The 19,249-nt window shown below is 46.9% G+C and overlaps 1 protein-coding gene across 2 annotated transcripts in view; it reads right to left on the bottom strand.

Annotated features, from left to right (window-relative positions):
• The window catches only part of IFT172 (intraflagellar transport 172), a 1,218,930-nt gene that overhangs the window by 916,664 nt on the left and 283,017 nt on the right, over nucleotides 1-19,249 (bottom strand). For both annotated transcript variants that reach the window (XM_069605452.1, XM_069605451.1), the window contains exon 12: nucleotides 10,863-10,916. In XM_069605452.1, coding sequence (XP_069461553.1) covers nucleotides 10,863-10,916 — 54 coding nt within the window. The remainder of the gene's footprint in view (nucleotides 1-10,862; nucleotides 10,917-19,249) is intronic.

The raw sequence follows: 19,249 nt of genomic DNA, 5'->3' as shown, positions 1-19,249 counted from the left end.
TCCATTTCATTGAAATTCACTTGCCTGGTGTTTGGAGACCTTCTAAAACGTGTTTCTTGACACACACAACAACTCTGATACAAAGTATTTCTGATTAACAGACTTCACACGCTCGGGCACTGGGTTTCACTTTCATTTGGACCTCACTGGTCGCTTTGACAGTTCGGGCAGCAGCATGGATCACACAGGCTTCTGTATTCAGGGTCCGGGCTCCACCTCTTGCCCCTCAGGCACTCCGGTGTTGCTCCTACAACACCGGGGAACAAGCACCTTCAGCAGAAAGAAGGGGGACAGTCTTCCTACCCGGCTCCCTTAAGCTCACTCCAGTCGGCTCTGGGGATTCACAGCTTTCACGCTAAGCTTCCATGAACCACCTTTCTCTGTGGTTCCCACCATCTCAGCGTCCTGCTCCCATTTGATTCCCACTGCTTGCGCCGTCTTCCTTGCGGCTTCTGTTCTCTCTCCTTGCACGCCGCTTCTCTGCGTTGCTGTCGTCTTCTCCCTTTATACACCTGTAACCCTCCAACAGGGTGCAGGTGTGCATCAATTAAGTTTGCCTAACCCTGGTTAAGGGAACATGCCTGACCCTCACAGCTCATAATAGGCATAGTCCTCGTCCCAGTAACAGAGTGCTAAAAGAGCATAGTCTTCATTACTCTTGGTGGCCTCTTCTTCATCCCAGTACTGTCAAATGTCAAGTGGGGAGAAGTTAGGGGAACTGGCTTAGAACCTTCCATGAAAATGGGGGAAGGGTTGGGTTTATCATTACTAGGGAAAGGAGGATACCATGTCTCACCGATGGCACCCCACTTTCAGTCCCCAAGGACCCTCCACCCAGGTCATCCTCGCTCGCTTCTCCGCCCCCAGGGTTGGGATCCAATAGAGATGGCCTTTCCCTGGCCACCAGCGTAGAGTATCCAAGGGGGTTAGGAGTTAATACCCTCAGGTTTCTCACAGGGTCCTCTGTACAACTACATGTACTAGAATCCCTCTGGGTTCTATTCCAACTCTTTCCCAGATCCCAAATTGTTGGTGATCGCAGAACTACATGTACCCTGATTTCTATGGATAGACATTCCCAGCTCTGCCTCAGATTTAATAGTATTGGGTGTTCTGTATTGCGCTAAAGTGAAGTTAATAAGAGTTCACATAATGAAGTCTAGGAGTTTTTAACTACTATTGCTCAGCAACATCTGGCACTCTCCTATTTCTGGGCACTGCCCATCGTATCCCTCTACCAATGTGAAATGTTACACAGATCGCACCAAGAGAGTCCCAGCTTCGGAGGCACCCTTTAGGACTCTTTCTAGCCATCTATACATTTCTACTTTACCAGTACTTCGTGTTGCTACCTGCTGGACCTACCCACCAAGTTAGGTCTCAGCCTCTGTACTACCCTAAGGATCAGATAGTGGACTATGAAGGAGAGAATAGGGATTGAGGAAAGACCAAGATATTGACATTGTCTATTCTCTTCAACAGCAAACTAATGTGCTGTGGAGCCACTCCAAGCCTTCAGAACAAAACACCACAGCCCAGGCCAGCCTCGCCCAGCTATCAAACCAGACATTCTGACTGGTTGTACCAGCCCACCTGTATCTAACAACTCACTTGTCCCTGGAAGTTCTAACTGAGTGCAGTGGGGAATTAACTGGCTGTTCTTCGGTTCCCGTGCGAAGCCCGGTGTGACTGCTCCTGCCAGTTTGCAACATCGCCGTTTCACACATGAGTCAAAGAATTTAAATGGTATCCTTCAGCAATTAGTTACTCAGTTGATTGAGGTGAAGTGAGACCTCGCGACCACCCAACTGGAGAATGCCACTATTGTGAATTTAATAAAAGCCCAACAAGATCGGGTGGGAGTTATAATGGGAGTGAGGCAGTTCACAGGTTCCACATTCCATTGCAATCAGATAATGTTGGAGTCTCAAGTACTCCAAAAGCCTCGATAAATGTAGCAACGCCTGAAAGTTTTTATAAGAACTTCAATTTCAGTGTTTACTCCACTTCTTAATGAAACGAGAGATGCTACGGCTTGGCCCAAACCAGAGTTTTGTATGCTGTTAGGGTAGGATTTCATATTTGGGGTTTTTCCAACTTTCTGGGTCTACTAAACATTTTGCTAGCTTCCTTTTTTTTTTAATTTTCTTTTGTGGCCAACGAGACTTTTACTGAAGTCTCCTAGGGACTGCAAACTTTTTTTCCTGATGTGAGGCCCTCAAAAGCCAAGGCAGGGAGTGTTTTTAAGCACCCATCTTGCTCCTATGTTGTTCCCAGAGTGATGCATCATTGTGAAAGTGTATTGTGCAGTAGGTTGGTGGTAGCTGTGAATTCATTTTGACTTCACCAGCGATGAAGTCATTTTACGGCATTAATAACTAATGCACATATCTTGTAACTATTTGTATACTAATGCATTATTTAAGCCCTGCTCACTGCCATTTTACAGACCACAAGGCACAATCAAAAGGGATATTTTGCTGCTGTGGGCTCATCCTACCCCACAAACTCTGTTAATATTTACACTTGTGTAAGCTGGTTCAAAGTACTACAGAACTTAACCAAGTTAACTCTATAACTGCAGCAGACCTATGGAATTTGGCCCCATTGTTTTCTATAGAAGAACTTTTAGAAACTTCTTAAATACCTACAAAGGGACCTACAAAGGTGTTCGGGCAGATTTCAATTTTTGGGGTTCTGCAGTCTCATTGTATGGTGCTTCTAACCTTGTTAGTTTCTTACTCCTTGGTTTCTAAATTCTGTGGCTTATTTTCGTGGCCGGAGGTACTTCTGCTAAAGTCCCCCTGCGACTGCAACCCTTTTTTAGTATATGGTCGTATTGTAGCTTATATAGCTCCTAGGATAACAGTGCTTTTTGAACCCCACGTGTTGCCCCTAAATTGATTTTACCACCTTACAGTGGGTTTATAGAGTAGGATGGTGGCAGTTGGAATCTAGTTTTGGCTTCGCCAATGGTGCCAGCATATTTACCCTATTAGAGGGCCAATGTACATTTTTGGGGTACTAATGTATTTTTATAAGTCGGGCTCTCAGCAGTTTTGTATTTTAGGTCTTCCTTTGATGAGGGCAACCACAGGGTAGACTCAAAATGGCTGTTTTGACCACATGAGATCTTTGTGAGCCCACATAGTAGACTCCATATTGGTTATAATGGGTTTGGGCTCTCCTCATTTCCTGTGGGTGTGTCCTGGGCTTATTGGCAGTCCTATTGAACAACCACTATCATTAGTAATCGGCCCCTTTGCCCTCAATCCCCTTTAGTGATTGGTACTTAGGACCCTGCCTGATACCTGCTCTCTCACTTGCTGCTTTGTTCTAAAACTTGAAAGAAGGTCTGGATAACCTGCCGAAGGAGCTTCCTTGACGATTTCTTCTATTTTGGATATTTTTAAACTCTCACTTGGTCATACTGGCTGAGGCAGTAGTTGGTTGGGTATATCCCAGTTTAGGTCTTCTGCTCTTGGAGTTCCTGCCCGGGCTAGCTGAATTCTCCTGCCTTCTCTCAGTACGCACTGGGTCACGTCTTCCATGCTGGAACCATTTTCTGGGCTGTTAACTGCCAGTTTCCCACCATTTCCGGCAAAGGTCTGCCGCCTTGGTGCTGAAAGCTGCCGCTGCCTGGTAGGGGGTTTGGACACCAGCACCTGATCTGCTCCTTCAGACGCCCTAGGGTATTCCCAGCTGTTATCCCCAAGGTGGGATCACTTTCTGCTGGGTAGCCACCCTTTGTTGTCCGCAGGACTGCCAGGATCAGTCTTCACGGGTTCCTCAGTCTTCCCAGAGTCTGCCTTGCCAGATTTTTCTCTCTTGGCCTGAACATCGGCATTGTGGGAAGACTGTTTCCTTTGTCAGGGGGGATTGTCCACAATTTAATCGAATCCAAAATGTCAGAGTGAGAAAAAAATGAGTAATTTGAGCGAAAATGTATTTCCATTTTCTCCGCCCCGGACCTTTCTGGTAACCGGCACTCCCCTTACCCATTACTTACCTTTTGGCCACACACTTTGCTGTGTGACGCCGAATCACCCATCCCTCTGCGACGACCTGTTCTCTTCACTTACCTGCATGGGAACCGGTACCTCAGGGTCCTTTTATTTGTAAAACGTTCTAGTTTTGTAGTGGGAACACCCCCACCAACACCGATGCCATTATAGCGAATAAGGGTGTGGGGGACACCCATCCAACCCCCGCTTCCCTTGTTCGGTATAAGGTCACGATTGGTACGATTGTTCGAAATGTTCGGCTGTATAAAAGTTTGGTGCAGCCAAAATTCAATCAATTCTAACATTTATTTTGTTTTTCGTTCTTTTATACAGATAGTGCCAGGGGGTCGTTGTTCGCTCAGGGTTCAAGCCCCTGGGCACCAGATCCTGTAAACTGCACCTAGGAACGAAGCCTGTACTTACCCTGGTTGTTTCGCCATACTGCATGGATCCACTTTTGCCTAAACTTCTGCTGTACTTGCTTCTGGGTCGTGGGGTGGGTGATTATTACTGATGCTCACCCTCACGAGTCCACTCTAGTCCGGGATCGAGATTCTTTGGAGGCACATCTCAATAGCTTTTCCCTTTGACTTACATTTGGGGTCCTCTTGTTACATTTTACTCTGGGGCTTCCGGTTCGTCAACCGACCTCCGTGTCTCGTTATTGGGGTCTCCTCTGGTCCTTCCTGAGGCTGTCTGCCATGGAATCTGCAACTGTGAGGGAAGACAGACTTACCTTAATGTTCCCCATGAAGCAGATATCCCACTGGCTTTGCCCCATTGACTTCAAAGGAACTTACTTCCTGTCCTAGATCCCTCCTCTGACTTTGGGGGTGGTTAACTGCGCCTGGACATTCTTTTTCTGCCGACTAAGGATTCAGGGAGGTCTAGGCCAAGACCTAGATATTTAGGACTTTCCTAAGCAAATTTTAAAGGTCTGCTTTTCTCTCCAGTCAAAGTGAATAGCAGCTCATTTTTGGGACTGCAGCTATTTCTTGTGGAATTGAACGGCTGTAGGAGCAGTATATAAAATGTAACCTGATATTTTGGTGGCATTGTGCTCTATGTAGAAATTGCTTTCCAACTTTCAGTCCCCTTTTTAATTGGGGTGTGGGCATTTGGGAAATTGTAAAACTATGCTCTAGAGGCCAGAATTAATTTGTATGGTCTGTGTTGGCCTTATGGGTTAAACTGTCTGGTTCTCTTTTGTTCCTACCACTTTTCTGTATGCGTTGCATGCTGACCACCTCGTCTAGGACTTAGTATGTCTTACAAACTGTAGACTTGGACTGGCATGTTCTGCACAGAATATTTAACCTGCTTATGTAATTTGTTAAGATGCTCCAACTGTACAAATGTGCCATGGATTTTAGCGAAAGTAACTGTGGGAGGTTCTGGACATTGTAAAACTCACATCATAAATCTGACATCATGCCCTTGAAACCCAACTAGCTGATAGGAAGGCGGTAACTATCTGTCAGATATCGCCCGTGGAAGCTACGGAGAAGGTGGGCGATATAAGGACTAAATACTTGCACAGTGCACACTCTAGTCTTCCTTCAGTAGCAGCTTTAAATAACAGCTAATTGGGGAGCACCTGTGCGTTGCAACTTTCTTGCTGTGTGTTCCGTAGTGAGTATTGCTTACGCTCCTTCCAGTGATTCCAGACCCTCTGTGTTTTTCCCCGCTCTCTCCCTTGTGTTGTCTATCCGTGACTTCCCGTTTTCCGCTCCCGAGCTGATTCCTCTGTGCCTTCATCCGTTTTGGGCGGTTATTACAGCCATGGCTGTTTTTCAGAGCGCGGCGCTTCTCGCTGCTGCCGTGTGTGTTGCATTCACGGCCCCTCCTCTCGCTGTTGGGTGAAAATCTTCATTGCTTGTTGTTTTGCATGCCTTCAGGACAGCTGCTCTTGGCATCGGAGCTATTCGCTCACGCCTTGGTGTGAGCCTGTCCTTCCTAGAGGACTGCTACTTACCAGTGAAGCTGGTACTTGAAGTCTATTACAGCGGACTTGACTTCATCATTTCTACTGCTACATATCAGTGCATACCGGTACCGGAAGCCAATACAACAACTGGATTATTCTACAGAGTTTCACAACAACCACAACCTACCTCAACAAGACCTACCACGGTTTTTCAACACAGCTTTTCTCTGGTATGGGGTGGGCTCCCTGGAGTCCCCGCTGCTGGGCAAATAGCCTTATAGGCAAAGTGGCCTCCAGGGGAGCCCGTCCTTATCTCTTCAAGCAAAGGGGCAAGACCATCAACAAGAAAACAAGGACAGCCTGGAGAGAGAAGAAGGTGGAGAGTTCTTCCGACGAACCTTCCTAGTTCCACACGGAATCTTCAGGTGAGGAGTGGGCTAGTGGGAAAGACATTGTGATTGACAAACCTGTTGAATCTGAGACCATCACCCCTGACCAATCCAGTTATTTAGAGGCGTGCTTAGCTAAGCCTGCCCTGCCATATAATTCAATGATGTCACCATGCTCTATAAAAAGGGTGGCTGACAGGACTCTAGAGACAGACTCTTTCCTGAATTTCCGGCGCCTGCGTTCCTGATCTTCTACATTCACCTTGCCAGATTCCAGATCCCACTGCAAGGCCAAAGCATTGCTGACCATCGCAGCAAGGCCTCAATCTAGAGATCCCACTACAAAAATCCCAATAACCAAAGGGAAAAGCTGTGGTGTTCATTTGAGAAGCATCCTGAAACCAGACTGGCTTTTTGCCCACTACCTGCATGCCCGCTGCAACCCTGCCATCCAGCTGTCCTGATTATCCAGTGACCAGACAGGCCCAGCTGTTGTTCTGCTAGGAGAGTCCACCGCTACCTGGTGACCCGAGCCCTGGAGTCCAGAACCCGGTTGACTGTTCCTAATCCCAAATTTAAGAGCAGACTGGGAGTATCCCCTACCCCATAACACATAGTCTACCCCATCCTGACTTTTGTCTTTGTTCCACTCTCTAAGCAACCCTATCCATACCTTGATAACTAGGAGTCTCCTGGAGCTTCTAGATGAATTTGTTACGCGGTAGAAGTTGCACTCGACCACAGACACTCGACCCCAGGCATTGGGCTCCCGCAGCAACGAAGAGGCACAGCAAGTCGGGGAAGGTGGTCCAGTGGAGTTTGTCTCTGGGTTAGTTGGTCCCATTAACCCAAGGGAAGAAGTTGTTCCATCAGGAGCTTCTCTGTTGAGGTGAAAAGGGAGGTCAGCACAGCAGCAGGGCTTCACTGGGCAATTCAAAGGTCCAGGAGATTGCAGCAAGCTTCGTTCACGGTTTCTTCGTCAGGTGTTTCTGCCAATGGTCGACTCTGCCTGTGGTCCCAAAACCCTCGCCTTTTAAGCAGGTTTCTCCCATTCATGCACAGACTAGGCTGTCACTCACACATCAGGGTGGCTGTCCTGAAAAGACAGCAAGCCTGCCGATCAGAACTAGTTGCATTCAGGCATTCCTAGAGACAAAGGACAGTGGAGTTTCCGGATCCTTCCTCACATTCTGTTCTTCCAGACACACTGGAGCCAGGGGCAGGCTTTAAGGCTGAAGCCCGCCAAAGGCAAGACAAACAAAGGGCTCAAACCTGTCTCAAACCCAAGAAAGACCTCACAAACAGAAAATGGTGAAAAAAGAAGACAGGGCCATTTTGACAAAATAGTCACCCATGGGTGCTGTACTGCATCTGAGGGTTCAGCCTGCAGTAGAAAAGCACAATGGTAGGAAAAAGTAAACCACTGCCACCAGCCAATTAAAGTAGTGAGGGTAATATAAAAAATGTTACATGGGGAAGTAGGCTAAGAGGCTATTAGGTAACCCCCCGGCACTCCACATAAGATGCTGTGTGCTGGACCTACAAAGAGAAAAGGTAAGTAAAATCAATTTCACTTTACTATTCTTGGGAACTGTAGTTTTATACCATAAAAGGTATATTTAAACCTTATGAGAAATCTAAAAGATTTCTCAGTGACACTGCACTGAAGGTGCTGTGTCACCATACAAAAAGTAGATTCCTATGGAGTTTGTCAAACTCCAAAAACAGTCAAAACACAAAATCCAAATCAGAGAAAAACACATGAGAGAGTGAGAAAAAGGTCCCACTCACTCAGGAGTTAACATTAAAAAGTCCCAAGTCCAGAAAAAGAGATGGGGGTCTCCAAGGTGGGAGGATTTTAGCTCTGAAAGGAAAATTCTCCCCAACACTCGGCATCCAGAGGTTTCAGTTCAGGTAGGACAGGGGTTTCTGGAGCCCCGGAGGGTTCTTGTAAAGGTCTTCTGCGGTTTGTGTTGCATTTACACTGACGGGCCTCCAGTTCCGTCTGGTAGTAATGCTCCGGGTGTCCCCTGGTGTACCAGCCTTTTTGCATCTGTGCAGGGTTGAGCAGCAAGGAAGGTGGGAAGGGAACGCTTTGAGGGTTGAGAACAGAGAGTGCAGCCAGGACAGGATGGGAAGTGCGGTTTCTTCAACGCCAACTAGTCAGTTGATAGGTCTGCTGTTAAGACACTGGCAGACCGCCACCATCAGGTTGAACTTGGCAAGGTGCAGTCTAGCAGAGCTTCCTCATGTCCTCTATGGTTTAGCACAGTCTTCTTGGCTCATCACCAAGTTAGACTAGCACTTTCCTGCCATTTCACAACGCAAGGATGGAGAGACTCTAGGAATGTGAGAGCTGAGTGAACACTTAAAGCTTCCAATCAGACAGAGGCTTCCTTTCAAACTTTGGGCAGCCATTCAATCACTGAGGGGATGCACACACCTTTTCTGGATCTTGTCAACTGAATTGGGATGCTTAAGGTTACATGACTGAGGGTCAGAAACATTTTCAAAGCCCTTTGCTTCCACCAGCCAGCACCATACTCAACTTACTATGTTTTAGTGAACCTCCATTATGCATCTATGCCCCTTACATATTGCTGGAGTGAGGTAGTGATTGCCCTCAGATTGCGATGCCAATGCCACAAGATGTGTGTGGCGTCTGCATCAGAGTAGGATAGTAAGCCAAATCGAGGGATGAAACTGTGAAGAACGGGCACACATTCTCTAAGAATAATCATGAGTGTTAGGAGAATGGCAGTGCCAATTGGAAGACTCATGTCAATATGCAGTAGAGCAGACACAATGTCTTTAAAAGCGTAACAAACCGCCCACTTATCTGAATACCTATGTGCCTAGGATTCTTGCAGGGGCTGCATCTCAATGTGCTAAGAGTGCTTCACTGAGCTCTGCGTCGCTTGTGCCTTCTCACGTTCAGGTCCGTTAGCACGCAGGCCTACTGCCATTAGGGCATCTCATCAGGGGCTTGGGTAGGCTTTGGAGTGCTGGTGTTTGGGTCTTTGAGCTGAAGGTCTGAATCTGTTGTTCAGCCCTTGAAGAATACATCATTTTATGGCCGGGCGTAGAACACTGCTTGCTCGGAAGGGGTGCACAAGGCTCTCTTTATTTAAGCCTTACGCACCAGAGCACTAACCGCTTTTCAACAGATCTTTCAGATAAAAACAGGCTACACAGCCTGTCCAGGCCCGCCTCCCTGGCCACAGCTTGTGCGCATAAACAGCAGCTTTGCATTGGTCTCCGGCGACCAGGATCAACTTTCAAAGACGGTTCCTTTTCAGCTGAAGATCCCAGCCAGTGGTACATGCACAGTGGTAGTGGCAAGGTGAACGCTAATCTCCCCAAGCTACATAGTAAGAATAGTATTCATGGAAACGGTAGAGATGGCAAGGTTTGTAGGAAGAGTAGAGCTTTTCAAAACGTTATTCCAGGGATGCAAGCATAAAGTGTATTGTTTCTGAGATCCTAGCATGAGTTTAAACTGAAAAAGAGAATTAAGCAAAAAAAAGAAGATTGGAAGATTGTTTGAGAGTTAAATATTTGTTTAAGGCATGCTCGCAACTTCCCTATTGTTTATGGTTAAGACAAGAATATTCAGGTAATGGAATTGAGACTTAACCTGAGGGCCAATTTAAAGATTTATGGCAATAAGACAAATCAGAATATGAGTGGGTAAGGAATAGGGAAGTATATAATGACAGGGAAGACTGCCGCCTCTCCGTCAACCCAAGGCAGAGGCAGGCACAGGAAAGGTTTAGTTTAGAGACTTCAGTATAAATAACCTGGGGATAGTTCAGGTTAGGTAGGTTAGAATCCAGGCAAGTGGTGAGGACAGTGCAGGAGCATTCAATCTCCAGTTATCAGCTTGAGAATCAATGTCTTGAGGCAACGAAAACAGAGTGGAATACTGAAAAGAGCGACCGCCTCCGGAGAATCTGGAAACCTCTGTTGCCAAATCAGGAATAGCCGCTGGCAAACTACTGGCGGGTAACCAGAGAATCTCAGGATCAGGCAGGATTGGAAGTCAAGTACAAGTTAAGTAAAGCAGTTCAGGAAATGGCATTAGTTTACCCTTTATGTTTTCCATCACTAGTTCGTATGCAGAATCGGAAGGTGGTTGTGCATTATTTCATCCACCATCGCGCTCCACCTGGGGATTAATGCTAGATTACTTGGTGAATTGAATCGACAGGTTGAATGGACCCTGGGAAATTGCACACCTGGACAGGTTCCACATGATTAGAATAATGTGCTCCCCCTTTAGAGATGCAGAAAGATGGTGCCCCCTTTTCAGGCTGAAAAAATTGATCTGGCCTTCTCACATTATATTGCAGTTAAAATGCTATATATGCATTTTAGCTTTTCATGCTATACTTGAACGGAGCCATTAACACTTTAAAAAATAAAATGATGATGCGGTCAATGAAACATTATAACATGGATAGGTCTATCAGGATTGCTCTTACTTCCAGCCAGTGTCATGTTAGACTAGCCTAGAGAGGACACATTTATAATTCCACTTACGTTCTCATTTTCAAAGAAAAACTTCTCATTGCCTCCAGATCCCTGCCAGGCCACCTGTAAGAGACAAAACAAGGGTGATTAGAAGGGCAGCACACCTGGGATGTCACATGCAAGCCATAGGCAGGCAACATTCATAGAATGAGCAGATGGGGAGTGGGAAGAGTTAAAAAATAAATCCCTAAAAGCAGCTGGGACTGAGACTGTAATACGTAAAATGTGTTCCAGAGCCCTGCCAGTCTTCCTTATACTACTGCTTGTAGGACAATCTGCCATCCGGCCAATCTACCATTAATAAATCACACAAGGGGGCATAGAGGATGGCCACCTCAGCCCAACTTGCCCCAGGTATCGCACATCAGTTTGCATACACTATGTCAGTACATTACAGTATTAGCATTCTACTCTATTTCCTTTCAGTGTAAAGGTCTATTCAGGTCTACTTTGGTCACTTTGCAGCTCAACTATGTTGCTTGCTGGGTGAACCATTCTTTTACTTAACCTATTCCTCTGTGTGTGCTTCAGTTAGTTAACAATGCTTGTTCATCACTCCTAATTTGCCTTTCAGGAGTCATGCACACACATGGCTTGAAATTCTCCATTAAAATACGCAACTCGGCTGAAACATGAGATTGGGGTACTCTTGTTTTTCCAGTCTCTCTGGACAGGGGCAAAGGGGCACTGATGCAGTTCAAATAAAGTGTGAGACAGATGAAAATATAAGTACAAAAAACTGAAAAACTAAGTAGACGATCTGCTACAGCAGGCTGTGGGCAACCAAACGTTTGCAGAGCACGAAAGACCATCCTGTGGCAACAACCTACACTCTACCACTCTACCCATAGCACTGCAGCATAAAGGAAGGATGGTGGGAGACATGGGCCTCATGCCCTCCTCTTTAATCATGGCATTTTCAGCTCCATCACATATGTATCCTGGGGTCATCAAAAGAAAATGCTCTGCACTCCCAAATAAAGCAGGTTTTCCCTTTATTCCCGTGTGCCGTGACATCATAAAAGAAGACTGTGTACTGTCCGGATTCCACAATAGCTCTCCATAGAGGAGTGGGCTATTCCTTTGACTCCGATCTAGTCATAACATGCATGTTCATATTTAGCCAGTGACTAATGCTTACAGAGAGCAGCAATGCTTCATACACTTGCGTCATTGCACTTTGTGCAAGGTAGCCGAAGCAGATTTACAAGACAATCATTCCTACACTATTGGATGTTTTATCTGTTGTGAGGGTGTACACGCATGGGACAGGACAAGAGGGGGCATAATTTGGGGTTTAGACCTTTATTTGAGTAAAGAAAAAACCTACCTATCCCTATTGCCATGAAGTGTGTCCCTTCCTCAATCTAGGAAAACTTGGGAATGGGTGCGATTGTCAGAATGCCCGTCAAATCAATAGATGTTCGTCCTTCGTCCGAATCAAGCCAACTATCCCAAACACTTAGAACTCAAAAGTCTCTAAATAAAGTAGCGTTCATGCATCACGAGAACAACTCCCTTCTACTGGCGATCGTCTGATCTTGTCCTTTCAAGGCATGGCCAAGGGGAATGTCTCCCTTCCCCTGGTTGCAGTACAGTTCCTTAGGATAACTCTCTGTTTGGGATTACTCCATCCCACTCCTTCTACAGGGTATCCCGTTTTAGAATATTAAGCGGTTTTCCTCGTGTCCGGGAAATGACTCATTTTCCCAGATTCCTTAGGGCCAGGGGGACCGATCCCCTTCCCCCTTGTAATATATTACAAAGTCTCCTTGTATATAGTTTCTTTTTATTGACGCCCAGACATCTTGTCAGTTTAAGGTTTTCCTCAATACTACTGTGTCGAGGGAGCTTCCCTCTGATGCTTGCTTCTTGCAATTTCGAATCTCTGACCCACCTCTAGTGACTAGTGGTTTTGTTGCTTCCACAGTGCCAAGGGAGATTCCCTCTAATGCTCGTTTCTTTAAATCTCAGGTCACAGACCCTTCTCTGCTGGCAAGTGGTTCCTTTGCTACCACTGTGCCGTGGAATATTCGCTCTGTTGCTTGTTTCTTGAAATTTCGGGTCCCAGACTCCTCTCTGGTGGCTAGTGGTTCCGCCGCTACCACTGTGCCGTGGGAGATTCTCTCGGATAATGGTTTCTTGAAATTTCGGGTCCCAGATCCCCCTCGGGTGGCTAGTGGTTCCTTCGCTACCACTGTGCCGGGGGAGATTCCCTCTGATACTGGTTTCTTGAAATCTCAGGTCCCAGACCGTGCTGGGCCTTTCTTTAGCCCACCCATTTCTTTGGGCTCATGAGGGAGTGTTCGGCTGCGTCACACTGTCTCTGCCAGCCCACCCATGCTTCCCGTTACCTTCTGGGACTTTCCGGCACAATGGGGGTTCTTCCTGGGACTGGGGCCGTCCCTCCTGTACTCTGTTGGCGACAATCTGCTTCTTCTGCTTCAGCGGCTTTGCAGATGCTGGCACTCCAGAGTATCGGCACGGCTTAAGGGCCGCACGGACCACCTCCGCTAGGAGGTCCTGCCACCGAGTCACTGCATTCTGCCTGGGCCCACCGATTGTGGAGCTCCGGGAATGCCTCCTTTCTCGTATCCCCAGTCAACGGACTTCCACTTGTTCAAATCTCCCATGACAAAAAGCTTCCTCGCTGGCTGCTCTGGGATTGGTTCGACCAATATATTGGTCCTTTCTCTCTTTATATTTACAGGTTGCATTGATGTTCTATGAAAGTCCTTTTTTGTTTTTCATGATGCGCTCTCCCTGCTTCCACACATCTTCCTCGAGGCAGTAGTGAGATCAGGCATGATCCTCTTGTAATACCCATTCTTCTTCGTCTCAGTGTGTTCCCTGATACTAACATCTTCTGCCTGGCAACAATAGATGTCACTGTGGTCCACTGTAAGGTCCCAGTTCTCGCTTCCTGCAGGAGTAGAGGATGAATCCTCCAGACCCCTTGAGCTTGCCCTTTCTACAATCTCTACAATCTCTACAATCTCTGGTTACTAATTGCAGAGTAGGCAACCCCGGGGGGAAAGGGGTAGTGGATAAAACAAAAAAGTTCAGGTCTCAGCTTGCCGCACTGTGCACTTTTGAACACTGCCTGAGACTTGAAGACTCAGCTGACCTAAAAGAGAAACAGTTAATTCTGCATCTTTCCCTTCTTTTCCCTCACAGTAAGCCTTTTTCCCCCAAAAGGTATTCGCTTTAGTACCTGAATGCCTTTGCGATGAGCTAAAAGGCTCCCTTTTAAAATTATTTACTAAAGAAAAGGCTGCATTTGCTCAGTTAATAATCACTGTTGAATCTCTTGTCTTAAAATCCTTCTTTTCAAACTAGCATTGTACTTGGATTTATATATACATCAATACTACTATTTACAATGCACTTACAATAACAATAACTGTGCTCAGTTAAAAGCAGACTGTGTGCTTACTTTAAAAATTCCTCTGTCAGTCTCTTCAATGTGCTGACTTGTTCTTCGAGAGGCGCTACTGCCGGAACTGCTGCGCTTCCAAGGAAAACTGTCAGAGTTTAGGTAAATAACCTCCAAAGCTTCTTACACTGGGACCCGGGGGTAGAAGGCTCAGAAGCATAAGCTGGGAGGTGGAACTGACGGGAGGAAGGGCCTCCTTTCATCATGAAAGGAAACAAGGACAGCCAAAAGGCACATTTCCTTTGCACCAAGGTGTGCAGGGAGGCAGACAACAAGGAACAAAGGACAACCCCAGACTACCGGGCGCCGAGTCCCGCAGGAAGGGGCTGGGCCAGGTAACACCCACCCCCTTACAACAAAAGACCAAAGGACGGTCACCAACTGGACAGGTTGGGGCCACCGGTCATCCATCAGGCAAAAAACAAAGTGTCTTTCAGCCCTCCGGTCGTTCTAGGCCTAGATCAGGAGAAAGCGAAGCAATCCCTCCACAATTTTGCCTCTCAGTGTTGCTAGCACTGCACCAAGGCAAGGCACACAAAGTGCTGAGATTCCAAAGTAGCCAGCTGCTTTTTCCACTTTGCGGCTCGGGGAGCAGCAGCAAGGCGTCCCATTTCTTCCTCGCAAGCACCTTCCATGCTAGGAGTCATTCCCATGCAGCATGGAGGAGCAGGGGTGCTGCCACAAGCTCATGCGGCGAGCGGACTGCCTGTAAAGCGGGGAAGAGAAGTGAATAACGGCGGAGAGCGAGACAATACCAATGGCGGAGCTGACTCCTGAAACAACTCCAGCGATCAAGGAAGTCGCCTGACTCTTCCCCCAACCCTCGCAGCTTCAGCGAGCTGCAGTGGAAGGCTTGCCGCGCATGGATAGCAACAACAAAGGAACTAGGGGGAAGAGCGTAGCAAGAAACCGCTGCCAGAACAAAGAAAAAACACATGGCTGAGAAGCCTGTTAAGGTAGAAATACCAAGAAGGGGCCGGGACAAGGAACAAGCGCATGCTGCGTTTAGATCACAAACGGCATAAGAATAAACAGTGTGCCTGCAAGAAAAGCTGCTTAGCACTGAGCACGGCGAACACTGCAAGAAGAGGAAAGCGTCTATGCTTTCAGAACTCCAAGAGGGCAGTTAACGTTCCCGAGGGAATTACAGAACGGTTATGTTTTTGTAAGCAAACCACCGGCCAGCAAACAAGTTCAGCTGATTTTGAACAGCTGATATTAAAGGAACGTCAGCAGCGTCATCAACGCCTAGGCAGAGGCAAACCACTGAAAGCTGCCAGCTTACAATAGGCACCGACAGCACCACAGACCAGCGGAAAGTGGCTGAAAAGCCGCAGGATGACAGACATGGTCAGCCTAAAGGAGAAGCTACTCCTGGAATGGTCTAAGGAGGCAGAAGCAGCCCAAGGCATGGATGCAGTCAGAAAGAAGATGGCAGAGATCACCGTGGGCAGCGGAACGGCTAAGACAGACAACAGGGTAGAAGGGGACGATGAGAAAGAAGAGGACCAAGCGGAACACAAGGTCTAGGAGAGAAAGAAGAGGCACAAGGATGTGCGCAGATTGCCAGCAAGAACAGAAGACTGCACAGGAAAGAAAAGAAAGGAAATCCTTAGATTTTTTTAAGCCCTGTTGGGTGCCTTTTGGGCCTGGAGCACACATGTTTTTCCCCGTTTGTTTCGCCATCTGCTGTGCCTTCCCTCTCTCCTCCTAGCCTGCCCTCCTCCCATGCTTGGCTTCCTCGCTTCCTGCTTTCTGTGTAGACGGCGTTAGCCCCGTGTGTGTGCCACATTCACCAGGCACTGCTCAAGGTGAGTGGGCTTGCTCACGACCCTCCTGGGCCCTGCGAATTTGATTTTTTAAGCCCTGTTGGGTGCCTTTTGGGCCTGGAGCCCATGTGTTTTTCCCTGTTCGTTTCGCAATCTCCTGTGCCTTCTGTCACTCCTCCCACCTCCCAGCCCGCCCTCCTCCCCTGATTGGCCTACCTCTGGTCTTAACTGACCTTCCCTGGGCAGACCTCTTCCCGGCAGCCCCAGCGGCTAAGGGCTCCAAGGCAAAAGGCGGCTCCATATGAGGTGGCTCCAGCTAGTGTCTTTAGGTGTCCGCAGGGGAAGCCAGTTGCCAGCCATCAACCAGCAGCGACTTAGTAAGGTAGGAGTAGTCCCGTTAACCCTGCCACATAGCCGCTTCACAGACCTAGGTGTGTTCTTCCTATTATTCTCCAGTTTTAAAAATTGCATTGTGAAAGTAATCTATATTGCATAAATAATTGGAGAAAAAATAAAGAAAGAATTAGTACTAGGCAGGATCGGAGGTCCATTTGACAAACCCCCTTTCAAAGAATTCATATGCTCGCCATTAGGGCTGGTTCCATAGAAAGAAGTAGGGGAATTCAGACTGATCCACCCCCTATGCTACCCCCCCGGGCAGTTCAGTGAATGATGGAATCTCAGCCACAGAAGCAGCAGTCTCTTACAGCAGCTTCCAGGATGCGGTTGACATAGTAAGGTTGACGAGTAGGAATGCATTGATGGCTAGCGACAAAACAGTAGGTCCTTCACAAGTTTTGTCCTTCCTAGGAATCGAAATGATTCTCACAAGGGAGAATGACGCATACCACAAGAAATGGTGTCTGCCTTGCTAGAAACAAAGTCTCAGGCAGAAACAGAGCGCCATTAAAAGAAATACAGTCACTAGCAGGGAAACTGAACTTTGCATCAAAGGTGATGCCACAGGGTCAGGTCTTCCATAGAAGTCTAGAAATGAAAATGAGAGGGGCAACTAGGAAGCACCACGACATGGGAGGACTTCCTTAAAAACTATAATGGTAAAGTCATATGGCGCACGCCAGTGAATGACCGCAACAAAAGAGTATGGTTTACGGATGCTTCAGAGGGCAAGGGTTTGGAATATGTTTTGGTGACAAATGGTGTTTGCGCCACTGTCCGACCCTTTGGCGAGAACGGGGCTGGATCAAAAACATCACTTTGCTTGAAATATTCCCCATATGGATGGCGATCTGCATATGGGGTGACGATCTGAACAACACTGAATTAGGCACTTGGTCCGACAACATGGCAGTGGTGCACAACTTGCAATATAGTACAAAGGTACTAAGGGAAATAACCAAGCTTACCCTGAAATGCAACATTGTAATAAAAGCATGGCATATTGCCGGCAAGGAGAATGACACTGCTGATGTCTTTTTTTCAGTTTCAAACTTCCAGAGCCTTAAAACCCCAGGCAGAGGCACAGAGGACTGTATACTAGGGGGTTGACCTGTCCTCAAAACATTTGGAACTGCAATCACTTCTTGCAGTATTTATTTAAACCTTCAAAAACAGCCAGTAAAACAATAAACAAATTAGTGTCACTGGACAAGGAATGATCCAATCCCTGGGATTTGGCTACTGTTGCCTTTTTTTAATTTGGCTACACATGTAGATTTTAAAAAAGGAAAGCAAACAATTAAATTCAAATAATACAGATAACAGAATTCCAATGTACTAAGTGAAAACAAATCAAAACAAATGGTCATTTGCAACGCGTGTTCACATATGGGCATGGATTGGCTAAATATTACTTCATATTAGTCCAAACAGTTGTACAAACATTACAAGTACAATGGATGCAGTGAGCATTACAAATGCAATTGATTTTTATCAAAACAACACATATCAGATCCCTGATGTTTTAAGTAATGAGTGTCACCAAAATGTCACATGTTTAAAAAAAAAGGAGGATTTGCTCATCTGGTGGCAGGTTGACAGGGCTCTATACAGGAATCTGATGGAGTGGTCCCCTTTTGTGTGGGGTTTAGACCTTAATAATAGGGTCCGCTATAGCCTGGCATTAGAGGGATGACCAAAAAACTGGTCGACGACAGGATGAAAGTAGGAAAAGTTCTTATGGACATAGTTCATAGAGGTCCCAGCGGGGACATGGTGACCATTGACATTTCGGCTGGGTTGTGCGATAGCCTTCTTCTCGGGCCAAGTGTAAGCAGGTCTCCCTAAGGATACAAAAATATAAGAATATATTTGAGTGTAAAACCAGAAAAATAGATCATACCTGAAACGGTATGTAGTCAAAGGGTTAAAAGACACCCTTTTAACAATGGGTGCAAGTACGAGAAAGAGTTTTTTTGGGGGGCCCTCAGACCCAGTGGACTGACCTTGGACAGAGCTGGAATGAGGTATAGGCTCCGAGTAATTGTGGCTTTAATTTGCTTGTTGGTAAATGTCCAAGTTTTACAGACAAGGCTTGCTGTAGTTGCCTGCAAAAAAGAAGAAATGCTAAGGGTCAAATACACCGAAGAAGTGTGGAATGAAGAATGGAATTTCCTGAAAAGGGAAGTGTACCAAGGCCAAACGGAGTTACCTCGCTGGCTAAGTGATGCGGCTCTGGGCTTGATCTTCCCTCGTTTTGAAGATCCTGTCGATTTGAAATGGATTCAGTGTTTCGTAGCCGGGAGGTCTAAATGGGAGGGGAAGCACACAGTTACTGGCTGGTCCAGTTAGGAAGGGGGCCCGCATGTAGTTGGTTGGGGAGCGGGTCCCTTTAGAGATAGTACTGACCTGGATAGACGTGAGCAGCTCACAAAGAGCTGTGGAGTGGTCTGCTGCGCGTCTGTCTACGAGGGGAAAAACCGGAGCTGTGTATCCACAGACACTGTGCATGTGCAGAGATGTAGTGTATCATGCCGGCGCATGCGTAATGACGGAGGATCCCGTTACTATGGTTGCTGTGACAGAAGCGTCAGTCACGTGGGCACCAGCTGCACGGGATCTGGCTGCGTTAATGCTGGAGATGGAGGGAAGTGTCTGGCTGTGCAGAAGGCCATCAAGCCAGCGCTAATGGTAGCATCAAGAGGTACCATAAACCAAGTTAAGGTACAGTAAGCGGATCGCACAGAAGCGACTGGGCTGCAACCTAAGCTAGTGTATACGATGTAAATAGA

The sequence above is a fragment of the Ambystoma mexicanum genome, chromosome 4p (genome assembly GCF_040938575.1).
Source record: "Ambystoma mexicanum isolate Mex_15411 chromosome 4p, UKY_AmexF1_1, whole genome shotgun sequence".
Classification (NCBI taxonomy): Eukaryota; Metazoa; Chordata; class Amphibia; order Caudata; family Ambystomatidae; genus Ambystoma; species Ambystoma mexicanum.
Note: the sequence above shows the minus strand (reverse complement) of the source record. Positions and strands in the feature narration are given on the sequence as shown.